The 18,188-nt window shown below is 31.6% G+C and overlaps 1 protein-coding gene across 8 annotated transcripts in view; it reads right to left on the bottom strand.

Annotated features, from left to right (window-relative positions):
- LRRIQ1 (leucine rich repeats and IQ motif containing 1) overlaps window positions 1-18,188 on the bottom strand; it is a 245,779-nt gene that overhangs the window by 159,253 nt on the left and 68,338 nt on the right. For all 8 annotated transcript variants that reach the window (XR_004176138.1, XR_004176137.1, XM_021922651.2 and 5 more), the window contains exons 11-14: window positions 17,673-17,866; window positions 17,223-17,350; window positions 12,193-12,266; window positions 9,658-9,751 (exon numbers count right to left, since the gene is read on the bottom strand). Coding sequence is in view for 6 of the 8 variants with exons in the window: in XM_021922651.2 (XP_021778343.2) it covers window positions 9,658-9,751; window positions 12,193-12,266; window positions 17,223-17,350; window positions 17,673-17,866 (490 nt within the window). In the remaining 2 variants the exon portion in view is untranslated. The remainder of the gene's footprint in view (window positions 1-9,657; window positions 9,752-12,192; window positions 12,267-17,222; window positions 17,351-17,672; window positions 17,867-18,188) is intronic.

The raw sequence follows: 18,188 nt of genomic DNA, 5'->3' as shown, positions 1-18,188 counted from the left end.
TGGCTAACACGGTGAAACCACGTCTGTACTAAAAATACAAAAAATTAGCCGGGTGTGGTGGCGGAGCCTGTAGTCCCAGCTACTCGGGAGGCTGAGGCAGGAGAATGGCGTGAACCCGGGGGGCGGAGCCTGCAGTGAGCTGAGATCTCTCCACTGCACTCCAGCCTGGGCGACAGAGCGAGACTCCGTCTCAAACAAACAACAACAAAATAATCTGCTAAGTACAATAAGAAATATTGTGGCACTGCTGCAGTTATATTACAATAATTTGTTCACTGGTTAACATTTCTACTGTTTTACATAAAGAGTATGACCGTGTCTTAGAACAGTATTCCTGGAACTCTGAATTTAGAGAGTACATTTCAAATACATAGAGACACGGGACTTCTATGCATAATAATTAATGACAAAATGAAGAGCTATTTTAACACAATAATCTTACATAAATATTTGTTTTATCAGAAAAATGAACAGATAAATATATTTTACTATAAGCATATTTTATTTAATAAAACAAACATTTCATACTCCAAACAAACAAAAACAATAAAAATAAATACATTCAAAGATAATATGGAAGTATAGGTTTGTTTCTAGTTGTTGCAACTGTTACTACATAATAGTTGTTCAGATGGAAACTGATACCAGATCAGCAAGGAACAAAGTAATGATTTTACCATGAAATATTATATTTTGGTCATAGATATTGATATAAATATTACATACAGTATTTCAGGTATGGGGAATGATTCTAGGGAATGTGGATCAAGAGAGGTTGAATTTTTACATTAGGAATACTTTGATGCTATGTTCATCACCTTTATATAAAAAGTTTCCTAATGATTTAGTATGTGGAATTCTTTTGAATGTAGACATTTAGTTTGCTTGGATATTTAAGACTATAACAATATCTTGAAATTTGTAGTTTATGTAATCAGTATCCAGATTGGAGTTAGTGTTTTATTTTAAACATTTTCTTCATGTTACTTACTTATTAAAGGACAATCGTCAGAACTGCATAACAGAGCAGTGCATGGATTGGCCTCAAGTTCTAAATGCAGACTTATAAGAGTTTATGATGAACATATTAGAAAGTGCCAGAACAAGTTGATGAATGTTGGAAATGAAAGTATCAGAATACTGTGAGATCTCAATATTAGTTTTTCCAGCTGGGCGCCTCCTAATCAAGGGTAGAACCAATATTTCATTTGGTGAAAACTTCCTGGTGAATATTCCACCACTTAAGAAGCTCTATTAATCATGAGTGAATGAGAGAAATTCCCAAAGGAGATTTCAAACTGAGTCTATGGATTAAGTTTTAAAAAGATATTTTTTAGTACATCAGCATTGTCCCTGTTATCACTGGCTAGACATGAAAGTAAGAAGCCAATTGGGAAAATTTATAACTAATACTTTTGTTGGTATCATGGGGTTATGCAAAGTTCATTGGAACAGACTGCTTAAAGTTTGAGTTGATCCTTTGATTAATAAATCCATATTTTATAGATTTCCAGATTTAAAACCCTTTAGATAAATGAATTTCTCAAATTAAGTATAGGTCAACTGATGTAAATGAAATTTGACAGCCTACATTCTAAAGGGGGAATTACTCTAGTCCAGAAAAGTTCATTTAAATATAGAAATTATAATAGCCAAATAATTTTCATATCTATAATATAAATGCTATGTATTTTCTTATTATTACTTATTACATATTTTCTTTAAAACTCTAAAGTACATAAAATTAACAAAAGCAGTAAAATGTGAATATTTATCTTTACAAATTTGTAATAAAATATGTCAATTTATTTTCCCACAAGTCAATAAAATAAATGTTCATGCTGAATGCAAACAAAATGATAAAAAATACATTGAAAGATTATTTGAGACATTAATTTTGTTTCTGGTTGTTGAAACTGACAATGTGGCAGCTGTTTGGATGGAAAGTGACACCAGATCAGCAAGAAAATTCATGTCATTTTTGCTGAACAACTAACAAAAAAATCATGGCCTTAAAAGGACTTGCTCTGAATAATGAGAAAAGCTAATATTTTGTATTTGTCATCTAGGCTTGGCCCATATAGTTACTAGGAAAAAAAAAAATCCACCTAAAAACAACCCATCAGATATTTTCATTACAAATAGTATTACCTGCCAAGCAGTGCCTTTTAGATGTAATTAAACTCTTGTTTTTGTATGAGAAATTTCACTTTAGGATCTAGCTCCTGAAAATGAGGATCCCAAACTTGGGGATTAGGAGTACTTTAAACCCAGTGTAAAAGAAGTATAGCCCCAGAACTTGAGCCACTACAGGTAAGTGGAAATATCGATTGTTTCTATTCCAGATGAGGGGATCCTACACTTAGCGCACCAAAGGTCTAGAAACACATTTAGGTGGCCTTTCACTCACACACACACACACACACACACTTGAATAATTGAAGCTTCTGATACCCTTATGATTTGACATCAACAGTTGATATTTCCTGTAGTAATATGTCCTAGAGTTCAGTTTCTCAGCAAACCTGGGGAATGTGATAAGTACTATAGTACTTTAGAAGTCTGAGTACTGTAGTTTCACGATTCCTGATACTGACAATTACTGTGAATTAGCAATAACACCAACTGTCAATTTATCAGGAATAACATTTCTAATCACTAATGTAAAATTAAATGAATTCAATAGAAAAACTTGGCGGAGGGGGGCAGAAACACGCAATTTTTCAAGCCTTTACACGTTATAATGTAATTAAATACTATAATGTATTTGTTCAACAAACATTTTTGGGTGTCTGTTACATATAAGGGACTGTGCTGGTACTGTGTAACCAGAAGCAAAAACAATAAACAAAATTTTTTCCATTAGGAATATAACATTTCAGATGGCTGTTTTAGATTATATCCTTTTAAAAATTAATGGATATAAATAAAACTTCTCAATTTAACAGATCTCAGTGAAATGCTACAACACAAACCTGAAATGGACAAACTAAGTGCAATCTACACAATTCAGGACTGCAGATCAAGCTGTTAAACTCTCTGCATAAATGAATACACGTCCTTTAAAAAAATAAAGGAAATCGACTCCTCTGCACCCTCCAGAATTTATTTCCAAGATATACGTGGTAATTCTGTCACCAACTATGTTTCCTTCCATTCTCTTTAAGATTGCAATTCTATTCTTGTATTCAACAAAAATTAAGGAAACTGGTCTGAACATTTGTATTCAAGGTGCCACAAATGTCTCCAGATTGAGAATTGACCATACACATCCAAAGGGCACGTGGTGAAGACTAAAGTATTATTAGTAAGGAAAAGTGATTCATATCCTTTCCCCAATAAATGAAGAGAGATATTTATCTCTGAGCAAACAGAATGCCAACTTGCTAAAGCAAAAAGGCAAGAGGGAAGTCACAAGCTTATTATAAATTAGATAAGAGGCAAGAAAAGCCATCCAGACATTTGGGAGGGCAGGGATTTTGTGCCCTAAAGACAGCCTGTGAGACAGTAAGTTAAAAGATCTTATCTATAAGAGAATGAGAGGGAAGAGTATGTTCTCAATACATGATACCAACTAACGTATTTTTAATTGCTTCCCTGAAATCACACCTGAATGAGTAAAATATTTGAAATTTCCCTAAAATAACCCATGCCTTTAGGCAGTGACCAATTTTCTCTGGTAGAAATAAGAAGTGTCTGGGATATAAGAAGTGCCAGAAATATATCCAGAAAAAAAAAAATGTAAACTGCCATTTTTATAACTGCAGAATCCCCAGTACCCAAAAGATTATTTCAGAACATAAAATTCTTCTTGCTTTGTCTTTCAGAAGCAAAACTCTTAAAAAGCAAAGGAAAGACACAAGAAAAGAATAGCATATGTTTAGTATGAATGGGAAAACAATATATATTCCAAGTTAGAAATATTTATTATGCTATTAATATAAAAAGTATAGAAATAGCCTATTTATACATTAACTTTAATATTAATAGAAAATATTAATATTGATTTTAAAAACTATGTGTAAATACAATAATGGAAATAATATCAAGGGCATAAACCCTATAAAAATCATTTTAAGAAAAAACAGATCCAAACCTAAGAAGATGTAGCCTAGATATTCAGGAGATGATAAACTATACAAGATTGAATAATGTCCTATCCGAGGATATGATAAAATGAACAATATTTATTTAATCTTTCCATCTCTGGAAAATTTTATACTTTAGATGTTTTTAGAAATCTTTTTTAGATATTTTGGCATTTTTTAGAAAACTGTGCATGCAAACATGTTGTATCTAATGTACGCTAATTAATCTCTGCACCTCAATTTTTATATATTAACAAAATGAAAGAATTGTGTGTGTATATATATACCTATATATATATGTGTGTGTGTCTAATACCATATACATATATATGGTACATATGTCCCCTTCCAGCTCTATTCTGGAAGAATCTGTATAATAATTTGGGGCTATTTCCACAACTGTATTTTAGTCCTCTATAATCCTTGGACTCTAATAAATTTGGTCACTTGTTTCCTAATCTCTTATCAGTTTGCTGATGAAAAAAGTCTTCCCAAAATGCTTATTTCTGGTAGAAATACAAAATGACTGGGACAATGCCAGATATATATTCAGAAGTAAACATGTAACTACCATTTTTATAACCACACATATACTCAAATTTTCTCTATTGCTCACAAAAACAATAGCTAATATTTTCTTAGTGTGCCAGGTGAGAGGCACTTTATAAAATGCTTTCATGTGGTAGCATATTTAGCCTTCACACAGACTGTTAGTGTTGGCTGATATTCTTGTTCTTTACTTTTTCTAGCCTCTCGTGCAGCAGGTTTGGTGATATCACTTAGTTAGGTGAATGGAACTAGTCAACAGAATGGAATATGAGTGAAGTGATGACTGTCACCTCTGAAAGCAGAGTGGTTATATGTCAGTTGTACCTTCCCTATAGTCCCTTTCCCTCTCTCCTACCACAATCCACTAGCTTACAAAAGCCAAGTGACAGTGAAGTCACATGAAACAGGTCTACAAAATGGAAGCAGCCTGAGTTTCTGACTCTGCCTACATTATACAGGCTGAACCCACATCAAATGTAATGTAAACAAGAAATAATCTAGTATTGAACCACACAGATTTCTAGGTTATTTTTTATGAAGCCTAATCCATATTACCCTATGAGATAAGTACTATTCAAATCATAAGGTATCTAGGATTTTGTAAATACCTCTCTAAAATGAGAATGACAATTAAAGAACCCAACTTATAGGGCTGCTGTGAAATAAAGTAACATATAGAGAGAGTACTTGGTCTATTCTCTGACCACTATAAGTAGTGGTCATCTCCTTCCAATGGTATTTCTCATCTCCTTCCAATGGTATTTCCCAGTATACCCATTTTCAATCTGAATAGACTAGCTTAAAACAGAGCCTAACTACACATCTGACCTTCCTTACTTTTCTTGGATATTCCTCCACCAGAATTGCTTTTATTATTTCTTTATGATTTTAAATCTTAGCAAACTTTTGAGGTTTAACTAAAAGTGTGCCCCTTTAGCCAAGGCCATTTGTCCTTGTCACATTAAACTGAGATGATTTTTCTAAACTTCTAAAGCCTAAGTGTTGCCTACAATAATCATTTGACACTAGTGTTTTATTAGATACAAAAACTCTAAGAGTTGTGAGTGTAGATTTTACAGCCAGACTGCACGGGTTAGATTTCCTGGCTCCTCTACTTGATAGCTACGTAACCTTAGTCAAATTATTTAGCCTTTATGGGACTCAGTTTCCTCAACTATAAAATGGGATGCTGTGTTACATACATAATTGATTAGGCATACTGTGTAGATTAAATGAGAACAGTGTTGAACACAGAGTGAATGCTGTTTTAGTGGTTTTGATCATTATTATTTTTCATGGTTATCAATTCGGTGCCTACATTTTATCTCCCTAACATGATTAGAAAAATGTCTTGAAATTATGGGTTATATCAGATTTTCTTAATAATGTCCAACATGTTAGGACACTGCATACGGAAGGAGTTCACTAAATACTTGGTGATTGAATAAGAACCCATATATGATCTGGTTAACATGGTAATGGGAAATAGTAAATTTTTGTTATCTTACCACGTTCTAAGAATTGTTCTAAATAAATTATGTGTATTATAACATTCAGTTCTCATAACCACCCTATGAGATTATCATCCTCATTTTACTACTGGGGATTCAGAGACATAAAAAAGTTAAGTTAGAGCTGGGTGTGGTGGCACACACCTGTTGTCCCAGCTACTCAGGAGGCTTTGGTAAAGGAAATGCTTAAGCCCAAGAGTTCAAGGCCAACCTGGGCAATACAGAAAGATCACATATCTAAAAAAAGAAAATTAAGTTACTTGTCCAGGATCACATAGTATGGTGTCGGTAGGGGTAGAATATTCTTGTTTTAAAATGGTGGTTTTCAAACATTAGTATATATCAGAATCATCAAAAGGGCTTGTTAAAGTACAGATTACTGAACATCCTTCCTAGGTTTCTGATTCAGTAGGTTTGGATGGTGTCAAAAATTCTGCATTTCTGTCGGGTTTCCAGGTGATGATGAATGATGCTGGCCAAGAGACACACCTTTGAGAACCACTGTACTAAGTCATACTCTTTCATCTGTGCCGCACAGCTTAACGTACACGTGGAAAAGACATTTCTAAACTGGAGGTTGACAAATTTTTTTCTAAAACATGTGGAAACATGCAAGATTTCCTTAAATAACATTGCACTATTAGAAATTTTTTGGAAACCTAGCTCTAAAGAAAAAAAAAAAAGAAAAATTGACTTTCTGGGTCAAGATAATAACTCTTCTAAGATATACAGGTTACTAATAAGCAGTAAATTACACGGGTGTTTGAGTTAGTGTAAAAATGCTTCTATCTTCTTAACCAAAGACCAAGTAACAAATCCAGGAGACAAATTAATTTGCATATGTCCACTGTGAAATTTTGACACTAAAAAGAGTGTCAGAGGTTTGCAGTAGCTTCAGACAAGAGTGGGAAGATAGACTATTCCCCAAACTCTAATAGCTTGTTCTACAGGTACATTAAGTCAAATATGGGAATTTTAAACATAACCAGACATTTAATTCTTCTGTAATATATTTCATACTCCTCTGAAATTGTCAGATCCAGGGTCTTCTTGGACATGGTCACAGCTTGCAGAGAAACCAAATCAGGGCAAAGAGTCAACAGCTTCTGTCCTAGGATAAGGTGTTACAGGATTTTTTTTTTCTTTTTACTCTGTTTTGTTCATAAATGCATTTTAACTGCCTGAACAAGTTGGCAAGTTTTCCTGATTTGACTTAAACTCTAATGGTCCTAATATATATTTTGCTACCTAATATGTATTTTGGTAAATGTGTGCCTTCCCCTATACTTAGCATGTTTGTATTGGCAAACTCATTTTCCTAAACTGTAGACTTGTTTCTGCTTGGCTTGTCCCACCTTGATGTACCAGTGAAATGACAGTATAAATATGTCAAATGTACAATAAATAATGTGAAACCATTTCACAAATGAATGTTCTGAGCATAAGAAAAGACACAAGTGTAAGCCAGAATGATCACCAATTCCACAGTGGAAAATTTCACAGTGGACATATGCAAAATCTTTCAGTGTTCTGGGAGATAATTCACTTAAACTTGGCAAATCAGTAATGTTCTGTTGATGTGTAAGAAAAAGCCATCTAAGTTTAGGGGAAAGAACCAGTAGAAACTGAAGGCAGAACTATAGGAACTGACATAGGAAATTAGTTCCCACAGGCAAAGTTAAAAGGATACATAGAAGACTGGGCACAGTGGCTCACATCTGTAATCCCAGCACTTTGGGAGGCTGAGGTGGGAGGATTTCTTGAGCCCAGGAGTTCAAGACCAGCCTGTCTCTATATGAGACATCTGGAAAAATATTCAGAAAGTTGTCATCAGAGTAGTAGGACTACATTAGCATTAGTCCAAAGATTTCTTTGGACCATTCTAACAGAACTTAAAAGCAAGCCTAGAAAGTATTTCATTAGTGCTGCTGTGCTTAGCCGCTGCACACCAAACACAAAATAGAGGCTATTTAAAGTAATGCAATGAAATTAAGCATTGGGAATATAAAATTCAAAATGTCCAGAATGCAACCAATACTGACCAGGCATGCAACGAAGCAGAGAAATATGATCTAGAATCAGCGAAAAAAAAAAAAATCAACACAAGTAGACCTTCAAATGATAGAGATGATGGAAAGAACAGATAAGGAAGTTAAATTAATACAGCTATTATTAATATTTTCCATATGTTCAAGAAGGTTCCAGAAAACATTAGCATGATTAGAAGAGAATTTACAAATGTTAAAGAAATACATAAATTTATATAGATGAAAAATATATCTGCAATCACAAATGAAAAATAGATGAGATTGAAAGCAGAGTAGATAAATAGAAAATATCAGAGAATTTGAAGACAAAGCAATAGAAACTATTTAGAGTTAGTGAAGCACGAAAAGGGGAAAATAATAACAATAAGTAAAAGAAAACAACAACAGAAACTCCTGGGATAATCCAAATGGTCTGATATTATTGAAACTGGAGTCCTACTAGGGCAGAATAGGTAGTGAAAAGGAAAACAAAAAAAATCTGAAAACAACAGCCATAAATTTTCCAAATTTTATGAACATGGCAGATCCAAGAGATTTGATAAATCCCAAATAAAGTAAATGCAACCACACCAAAACATATTATAGTCAAATTGCTGAAAACCAGTGATCAAGAGAAAATCTTAAAATCATTCTTGGAGAAAGACAAGAATGTCAGTAGACATTTCTCACCAGAAACAGTGAAAGCCATAAAAGAGTGGAGAGATGTTTTTAAAATACTGGGGGAGGGAACTTATTGCAAAAAAGCATGAGGTATTTTTAAGGTGATAAAAGTGTCCAGTTTTCCACAAAATATTCATATTCATAAGCAAAAATGATAAAAATTATGATATGTAAGTTAACACAAAATAGCTAATTTTTGAAAAAAGCTGGTGGTTGATTTGGGGGAAATGGTGTTGGTATATTATTAGAGGTGTAAATGAGAGAACTTTTTTTCTATGAACATGTATTAAAACTTATAAAATATTTTTCTTGGTTTGCATTTAGGTATTGCCACATTCCAAAGAGAAGCAAGAATTTAAACACGCTTATAACACAAACTTTTTAACAGACACCATCCTTTTCTTTTAGGAAAATAAAACAAAACCAAATTACTCTCAAAAAGGAAACACTTTAAATAGGAAGCTATGCAATTGGATGATTGGCAAAAAAGCAATTAACCACAAATATATTTTATATAAATGCAAAACCCAAGTTAATATCACACTAAACTTGTCACCTAATGATTGGTTTACATTACAATTTTAATTTCAATTTTGTATTAGTTCACACATGTGCAAGAAAATTATTTTAGAATAAAAACATTTTTAAAACTACTTTTACAAAACTTTTTTGGTTTAAAATAACTTTTAATTTTTCAATTAACTTTTCCCAGGCAATTGTTATTCACAGGACAATTTTTATCAAACTTTTTTCTGCAACTATAATAAAGGGTACTCATAGGGTGCAACAATGCTTCTTTACCTCCAGTTTGTTTCTTGAAGAAGTGGGTTTCCAGTGAGAGACAGTTCACGGAGAGAATAGCATGCATCGAACCATTTCATGACACTTTTAAGATCTACAGAAAATAAAATCATTTTGAAAGGTATCACAGATTTAGAACAAATACCATAAATCTATGACCACTGTATTTACTGGTTAGCTATTACAGAAAAGCAATATTTTTATTTCTTCTGCAGAATACTATACGCTTTTTAAAGAAGACTGTATTGAGTTAAGAACACAGACTATTGTCAGAATATATGTTTCTACCATGTAACAGCTGTGTGAACTTCTGTAAATCTACTTTACAATTCAGGTTCACATCTGTCTTATAGTGTGAGGATTAAATGAAATGATGTGTATAAAGGACTTAGAATAGTTTGTGCCAGATTGTAAGCACAAAATCTGAAGAAGTGAAATCTAAAGTAATACGGTAAGCATTAAAATTGAATATATAACTAAATAGAATTGCATGGACCTTTTTACCTTTAAAAAAGTGAATATAGGACCGGGCGCAGTGCCTCATACCTGTAATCCCAGCACTTTAGGAGGCCAAGGTGGGCGGATCACCTGAGGTCAGGAGTTCGAGACCAGCCTGACCAACACGGAGAAATCCTGTCTCTGCTAAAAATACAAAATTAACTGGGCATGGTGGCGCATGCCTGTAATCCCAGCTACTTGGGAAGCTGAGGCAGGAGAATCACTTGAACCCAGGGGGCAGAGGTTGCAGTGAGCTGAGATCGCACTATTGCACTCCAGCCAGGGCAACAAGAGCGAAACTGTCTCAAAATAAAAAAAGAAAAGAAAAGAAAACTAAAATCACCTGTCCTAAAATAGAACTAAACTAAACCCAGCAGGAACAAAATTATTCAAAAATTATTCATAATTAATTTGACTTCCTGCAAGAATAAAACAACATCCTTTAAAGGAAGACAACAACACCCTGACTTACTGAACTACCTACAATGCTCAATGTAGAATTGTCTACAATGTTCAACATATAGTTAAAATTTACTAGACATCCAAAGAAATACGAAAACATAAGCCATAGTTATGAGAAAAGCAATCAATGGAAACATATCCCAAAGAAAACCAAATGTAAAACAATTTTTGCACAAAGATGGCAAAGTAACTTAACTATGAAAAAAAAAGCTTGTTCAACCAGTGTGGCTGGAACAATTCGATATCCATATAAAAAATGAACTCACCCTCTACTTCACACCATACATAAAAATTAATTTGAGAGGGATCATAGGCCTAACAGTAAAAACTGAAAGTACAAAAGCTTCTAGAATAAAGCACAGAAAATTATCTTCTCAATCTGGGAGTGAAAAATTTATTACAAAGGACACACAAAAATAATGAAAAAATTAAAAATATCTACTCATCTAAATATACCATTTAGAAAATTGATAGATAAAACAAAGGCTAGAAAAAAAAATTTATAAGACAATGATGCCCAGAATATGTAAACATTTTTATAGATCATTAAGAAAAATAAAAATAGCCAAATTTTAAAATGGTGAAACACTTGAATAGACACAACAAAAGAGGGTGCAAAAATCACCAATAAACACTTGTAAAGAGGTTCAACATCCTTATTCATCAGGTCAACGCAAACTAAAACCACAATGAGATAACATAGTAAATTATTAAGCACTCTCTAGAATGGAGCAATTGTAACTCTCATTTCTGGTGGGGTTGTAAAATGTTCCAACTACTTTGGAAAATAGTACGTCATTTTCTTTTAGAGTTACACCTACTCTATTATCCAACAATTACACTTTTACACATTTACCTAAGAGAACAGAAAACTTAAGCCTGCAAAAATATTTGTACAAGAACCATAGGAACTTTGTATTCATAACCCCCAAACCACAAACAATCAAAGTATGTTCAACAGGGGAATGGATAAACAAATTGTAATATATTCATGCATCCCTTACACTTCAGAAAAATAAATTAATAAATATATAAAGTGGTAGAATGACAGATGCTAATATCACACAAAGAAAGTTGTAGAAAAAAGGAATGTACTGTTAGATCCAATTAATATAAAGACAAAATTAATATGTGGTGATAAATTCAGTCTGTGGCTGCCTCTAGGAGTAGACCGACTGGGACTGGGAATGAGGAAATTTTGAGGAAAGGAAGGAGTGAGTCAATTCAAGTCATGATTCTTTAATAAATTTTTAATGGGTGACTACTCTATACCTGTTAGGAAGGTATACAGTTTGCTCATCTTCATTAGGATATTCATTTCAAAAGCAAAAGATTTATGACTTTTAAATAAAAGCATAATTGTGACTTTGGCTAGGCCTACCAAAAAGATGTGAAAGTAATATGACTGTAAAAGTGGAAAGAAAATTTCAAGGGAATTATTTCGGCATGCTTTATTTTACAGGTTTATTATATGTAAATGTCATTAACTCACGCATTTAAAACAACCCCTTATCATATTTGAAACAGAAAGTCAAAAGTCTATTATTTAAAGTATACATATTATGCTAAACTTACCAGAAAGACAATTGTGACTGACATCTAGCTTTTCCAATGAAACAAAATGAAAAAGTGGTACAATTTTGGTCAAACTGAAAACAAAAACATAAACTTCATCAAAATTCTAAATTGGAAAGTCCTTAATGTTACCATTGTAACTATATAACAATACATTTATATAATACAATAATATAATTATACACATTTTATACAATTTTATATATACAATTATAATTGTACAATACAATTATAGCACTTGCTAACCGTGTGTTTTACAAATGCAGTAATTATAGACTTCTAAGTATTTATGATGGAAGATTTCTATTCATTTTTTAAAAGAAATCATGAAATTACTAATTTCAAACACAAAATCATGGATTTTGATGTGTATTTGCTATTTAAATAAGTGTGTTTTTTCCTAATTATTTTGTTTTGTATTCATATAAGGCCAAATTTACAAATAATTTACATTTTTAATTTACTTTTCTGCCTGTCTGAAACATACAACCTAAACCTTTAAGGTACAAATGAAAAATCACTTTTCAACAGGAGAAATTGCTACTTTTCAACAGGAGAACTAACTAAAGACTATTTTTATTTTAAAAAAATCTTTCTTTGCTAATTGAAAGTATTATAGTACTGTAAGCAAAATTAAACTGGGCTTACTTTTAAATTGGAAATATATTCAATATATAAATAAATGAGTATAAGAACAGAATAATATAAAATGTTTTACCTCAATAGAATTAACTTAAACTTGGCGAAAATACATTGATATTTAAAATTAATACTCATTAATTATGCATATTATAATCTAGTAATAATCAATTTTCCTCCTACATTTAAAGGTTTTTATTGTTTTCTAAGTTATAATTGTTATCAAAAACCCATATTCAAACAAAAATTGTGATATTCAAAATACCCATGTCATAGGAAACAAAAGATATAAAGGGCAAATTAACTTCAGTTTGATTTGCATTTCCAACTAGGACAAGTCTACAGTTACTCTGTAACATAATATCACATTACCTGTAGCTATTTGGAAATTAAATTAAGCCAGTTCATCTGAATCTTTAAGCAAGATAAAAGCTCCTTCATAAAATATATATATTTGCCACAATTAGAAAAGTCTTCTGAATTAATCCCCACTATAAAATATTGGAATTCCATAACTGTTCAAAATATGCTTTGGCTCAAGGTCTATCTCTGGTACCAAATAAATAAGTATGCATTAATTTTCACTTTTATTGCTTTAGTGTTTTTTATACTCTGCCTCCAGTTGTCCTGGAAGGGTCCTTTACCTCTTTATTTCTACAAACTCACTGCCATAGAAAACACCACCACCACCACCAACAACAACAAAATCTCTTATTTTTATATTCTCAGGTCAGAAGCTCACAGAGTAAACCTGTGAGTGGAAGCTTCCTGGGGTCTGGCAGAAGATTAACCCTTGTACTGACCATCACTCTTCTCTTATACTATCCCTTTCTGCATTTGCAACAAGAAAGAAGATATACTACTGATGAAAAAGTAGATTATATAATGAGGCTGGGAGAATATCTCTCTACATGTTGCCAATCCTAAATACAATATTAGCATTCATATTAAACATAAAAGATCCTACTTCTTAAAAGCAATTTACAGGAAAAAAATACCCAAGGTAATAAAAGTGAGAAAATATTGGCCATTACATACACTGAATTATTTGTACATATACCCCATAACAGTGAAATTTACTGAAATCTCACATGGATATTGAAGTAAAGAAAAGGAAAAAAAGTCTAGGGAAAGGAAGGGAAGTGGGGCAGGGGTGGGAAGAGATGCAGGGATAGAGGAAATTCAGGCTTTACCCATACACAATTAGTGAGTTTAAGTCTCAATTTTCTGACATTTCCTATTCAAGCAGGTTCTGCATAATTATTACAAGTAGTTTATATATATATTTTTTTCAAGTAAAAATAAAATTTATTAAATGTACTTATTAACAAGAAAATTGTTTTTGTGCTCTACCCTTAATATATTTCTAATACTAGCTCTTCATCCTTCCAGAGAAAGGATTTTGAAATATTAATAGTAATGTCATAGTAAACCATTCAGAATACAATAGTTTTTTCGTTTTACAGAATATCTCATGTTTTCAGGCAGTAAGTTATATGGTAACACATAGGTTATAAAAAGACCTCAAATGAAAATAACCAATAATTTTTTAGAATCAACAATCAATAAATCTTTGCAAAAATCAAAGCAAAGAAAAATACGTTTTGAAAAAATTTTTTGTAATATTGAAATTAATCTTTTCAGATAACCATGCTATTAAAATCATGTTTGTTTTCTTCTGAAATTTTAATCAGGAAAACTGGCTACTCATTCACCTTTATTCATTAGGATGGTAGAAACTTAATAGTATAACCCTTTTTTGAAAAACCTCTAGAACTTTTCCTTTTACTGACATTCTGTGTATATTGTTTCCAAGAAAATTCAAACCAGAAAGACAAAGGACATTAGTGAAAACCTAAAACCATTTGACCTTGTCACATTAGCCCTGGGCATTAAAAAGATATAAATTTCAAAGACAACAAAAAGCAAAAGATTTATACAATGAACAGCCAATGGGCAATAGTTTCCACTTTCTGCTCCTACTTAAGAGTCTCATTGGAAGTAAAAAGGCTTATAAAGCCAGAGAGCCATCCAGTTAGAACTCCACTAAGTCAAACTTAAAACAGTCATATGTCTTAAATGAAAATTTAAAACAGAAATCAGGATGAAACAAGTATTTCAAACAATATGTACTAAGTATCATTCTTTACATGTATTCCATTTGTTGGGGAAAAAAAGCATATGGACACATAATATCTTCTTTGTGATGAAAATATCAAAAATTAAAGGAAAAGTATATATAATTTAAAATCCATACCAAACACAAATCCAAATATCACATTATAAAATTATTCTCCCTTTCCTCTTGGATCATCATTAAAATCCCATAAAATAGGTAAGGTAGGCATTACCACTTTTACATGTGAAAAGAAACTGAGAGTCAGATAGTGAGAGCAGAGTTGCTCAACATCTACTGACCAAGTTGCACGTTCAATATTCAAACACAGATTTGGTTTTATCAAACTTAATATGGTTTTAAAAAAGTCATTTCACATGTAAGAGCATAAATTAAAATAGGTAATTTCTATAGTTAATGAAAATAAACTTGTGAAATATTCTAAGGTTGAAGATTATCTTTACACTATGACATTACAAAATCATTTTAGTATTCTATATGTCCTTTGCTATCAATGACATTTCCCTGGTGCTCTTGGGCCTTCTCCCTTCATCCTCTCAATAATGGTAGAAGGTTACATGTACAAAGAGCTCTGACAGACTCAGAAGAAAAATATTCCAATATCAGTGACAGTATTATTTAAAATTTCAAAATCACACATATTATATAATAATTTTACTTTTTGGTATAGATGAGTTTAAAAAACTAAGTTCTTTTATGCCAAAATGCTCTGTGGGTGTAAGGACATGTATTACTCATTTTCCTATTCCCCAAAGTAAACCCCATCTCAATAGTCAAACGTCATAAGATTATGCAAACAAAATTATAAATAGAAAACATTTGGATTAATCATTCCAATTATCATGCTCAATTCTAAAAATATTTAATTCTCTAGTTTATATAACTCCCATTTTATCAGCTTGATGTGCATGTCATATCATACCAATAGAGCAAAAGTCTATCAGCTAGTAATAAATTTCATTTTTAGAAATAGACTGATCATTTAAATTGCCCAAAGAAATTAAAGGCATTATTTGTCAAAAAAATTCTTGATTTTCTTTATAATCTCTTTAACTATTTTATGCTCATTAATGTGGCTTGAGATCCACTTTTATAATATACGTTAGGTATGTCAATTCCTCCGCGACTTACTGCGTATGTCCAAAACATAGCTGAATATGTCATTTTGAAAGTATATTCTGTACCTGGAAAATATTCTGAAAATATCCAAAGAGTTTGTGAATTACCCAAATTACTTACACAGTATTATCTGATGTAGCTGGCTTTGGGAATAAATATCCTTTTAAACTCAAGTCTCAATTTAAAAATTTTAAATTTTAGATTGCATTAAAGTAATTTGAGAAGATTTTTGAATACATATTTGTTTTCCAATGTCAAAGTTTAATAGGTGGAAGTTAAGTTATTTAGTATATACCTGCCTAAAAGATGAACACTATTGTGGAAGAGATTGAGAGATGATTTTATATGTCTTGGGGGAAAATAGGTATATATGTACAAATTATGTTGTCCTTATTCACGTGTTTTGTGAGTATTATATAACTTAAACAATTTCTTGTTAAAGATGGTTTCTTTCCCCTACTCCTTGTGCCTTTGATGAAGAAATTAATCATATTAGAGTGAATGGATTTCAATGAAATATTAAGCAGAGGAGAAATACACATATTGGGCTCCTGTTTTGGTTTAGCCAGTTATTCTCAGCAAAGATCCAGATGTTTGGTAGTCTCAAATAGATCTTCTGAGGCAGGTACCCATTTCAATTGAATGTTAAGGTATTTTTTTAAGTGTTACTTTATATCCTTAGGGAAATCAAATTTAAATCCATCCTAACAGTTTCAAAAAGACATGCAAGTTGAGAGCAGATTAAAAATTGTCCTTCCAGGACTTAATAAGTACCATTTGAGAGAATGAGACATCCTTCTGAATTGAATTAACTACCTCCTGTATTTTCCAAGGACTATGCTCCTTATAAACATAAACAAATCTGCCCTGAGAGATTTACACAACTGCATCTTTGAAAATAAATAAAATTAGAAAGATAAATGGACAATTAAAATTCTACTAAAATTTTAGGGTATGCCAATAATTCATTTTAATTTTTAAAAATTCTATAATGTTATCTTTATAATTTATATATTAATTTATTTTGATGCAATCTCATTGAATTATTAGAGAAACCTAACTTTTATGGTAGTTTATGAACATCACATATTTATTTTAAACATTCACTAAATTTATTTCTTAAATATGCTTTTACCTGTTTTGAGAGACAGTAAGATTTTGTAGTAAAGGCAGCCAGTATGAAGAAAATGCTTCCACAGTTGAAATGCTGTTATCATCCAAGTGCAATTCTCTTAGTAAAACAAGATTCTCCAAGGATGGAAGCTATATTTAAATTTGGTTCATTAGTTTATATTAAGCAAAATATTTTACCATTTCGTCCAATTTAAAAATATAAAACCTTCCAAAACTAATAACAAATAGATTCTGATAAACTGCATATCATAAAGTATAACAAGATTTTTTAATATGAATAAAATTTCTATTAACTATATAATATTTAATATTCTTGATATAGGTTACTTCATAGTGAGATATAAAAGAATTTAAAAAATTATTCAAAATTGCTTTTAAAATGTGATTGGCATTTCTATTAAAAGAAAAGTGTTGCGTTAATCACAGAAATCAATTAATTCAAAGCAATTACCTCACTCAGATAATTTCCCTGTAACTTCAATATTTGGAGCAATCCACAATTTTCAATGCCCTCAACATCAGTAAGATGATTATGGGAGCAATCTAGGTATACAATGGTAGGTGTATCACAAAGACCTTTTGTACTAATTAACTGATTGTGGTCCAAAATTAGTTGTTGAAGATTTTTCAAAGATTCTAAACCACCTAGAAGAAAAATGTTGTAAGATCACCTGTGTCATACAGTCTTCCAGACTCTAGAGGAAAGTTTACATTTTTTTTCTAAATAATTGCACCTTTGTACTTCTCACTATCATTAATTACAATGAGGACTTAGTACAAATTCCTGGTGAAACATATCTTATAAACTGTGTTATTATTTAAACTGGCATTTGAGTGACATATTTTGAATGACATAATTATCTAACAATTGAAAATTGCACACAGTACTAAAAGGCATACACTGGGAATGAGCGCTTTATATTCAAATAAGAATAAAACAAGGGATAGATATAAGGATTTTTTCTTA

The sequence above is a fragment of the Papio anubis genome, chromosome 9 (assembly GCF_008728515.1).
Source record: "Papio anubis isolate 15944 chromosome 9, Panubis1.0, whole genome shotgun sequence".
Taxonomy (NCBI): domain Eukaryota; kingdom Metazoa; phylum Chordata; class Mammalia; order Primates; family Cercopithecidae; genus Papio; species Papio anubis.
Note: the sequence above shows the minus strand (reverse complement) of the source record. Positions and strands in the feature narration are given on the sequence as shown.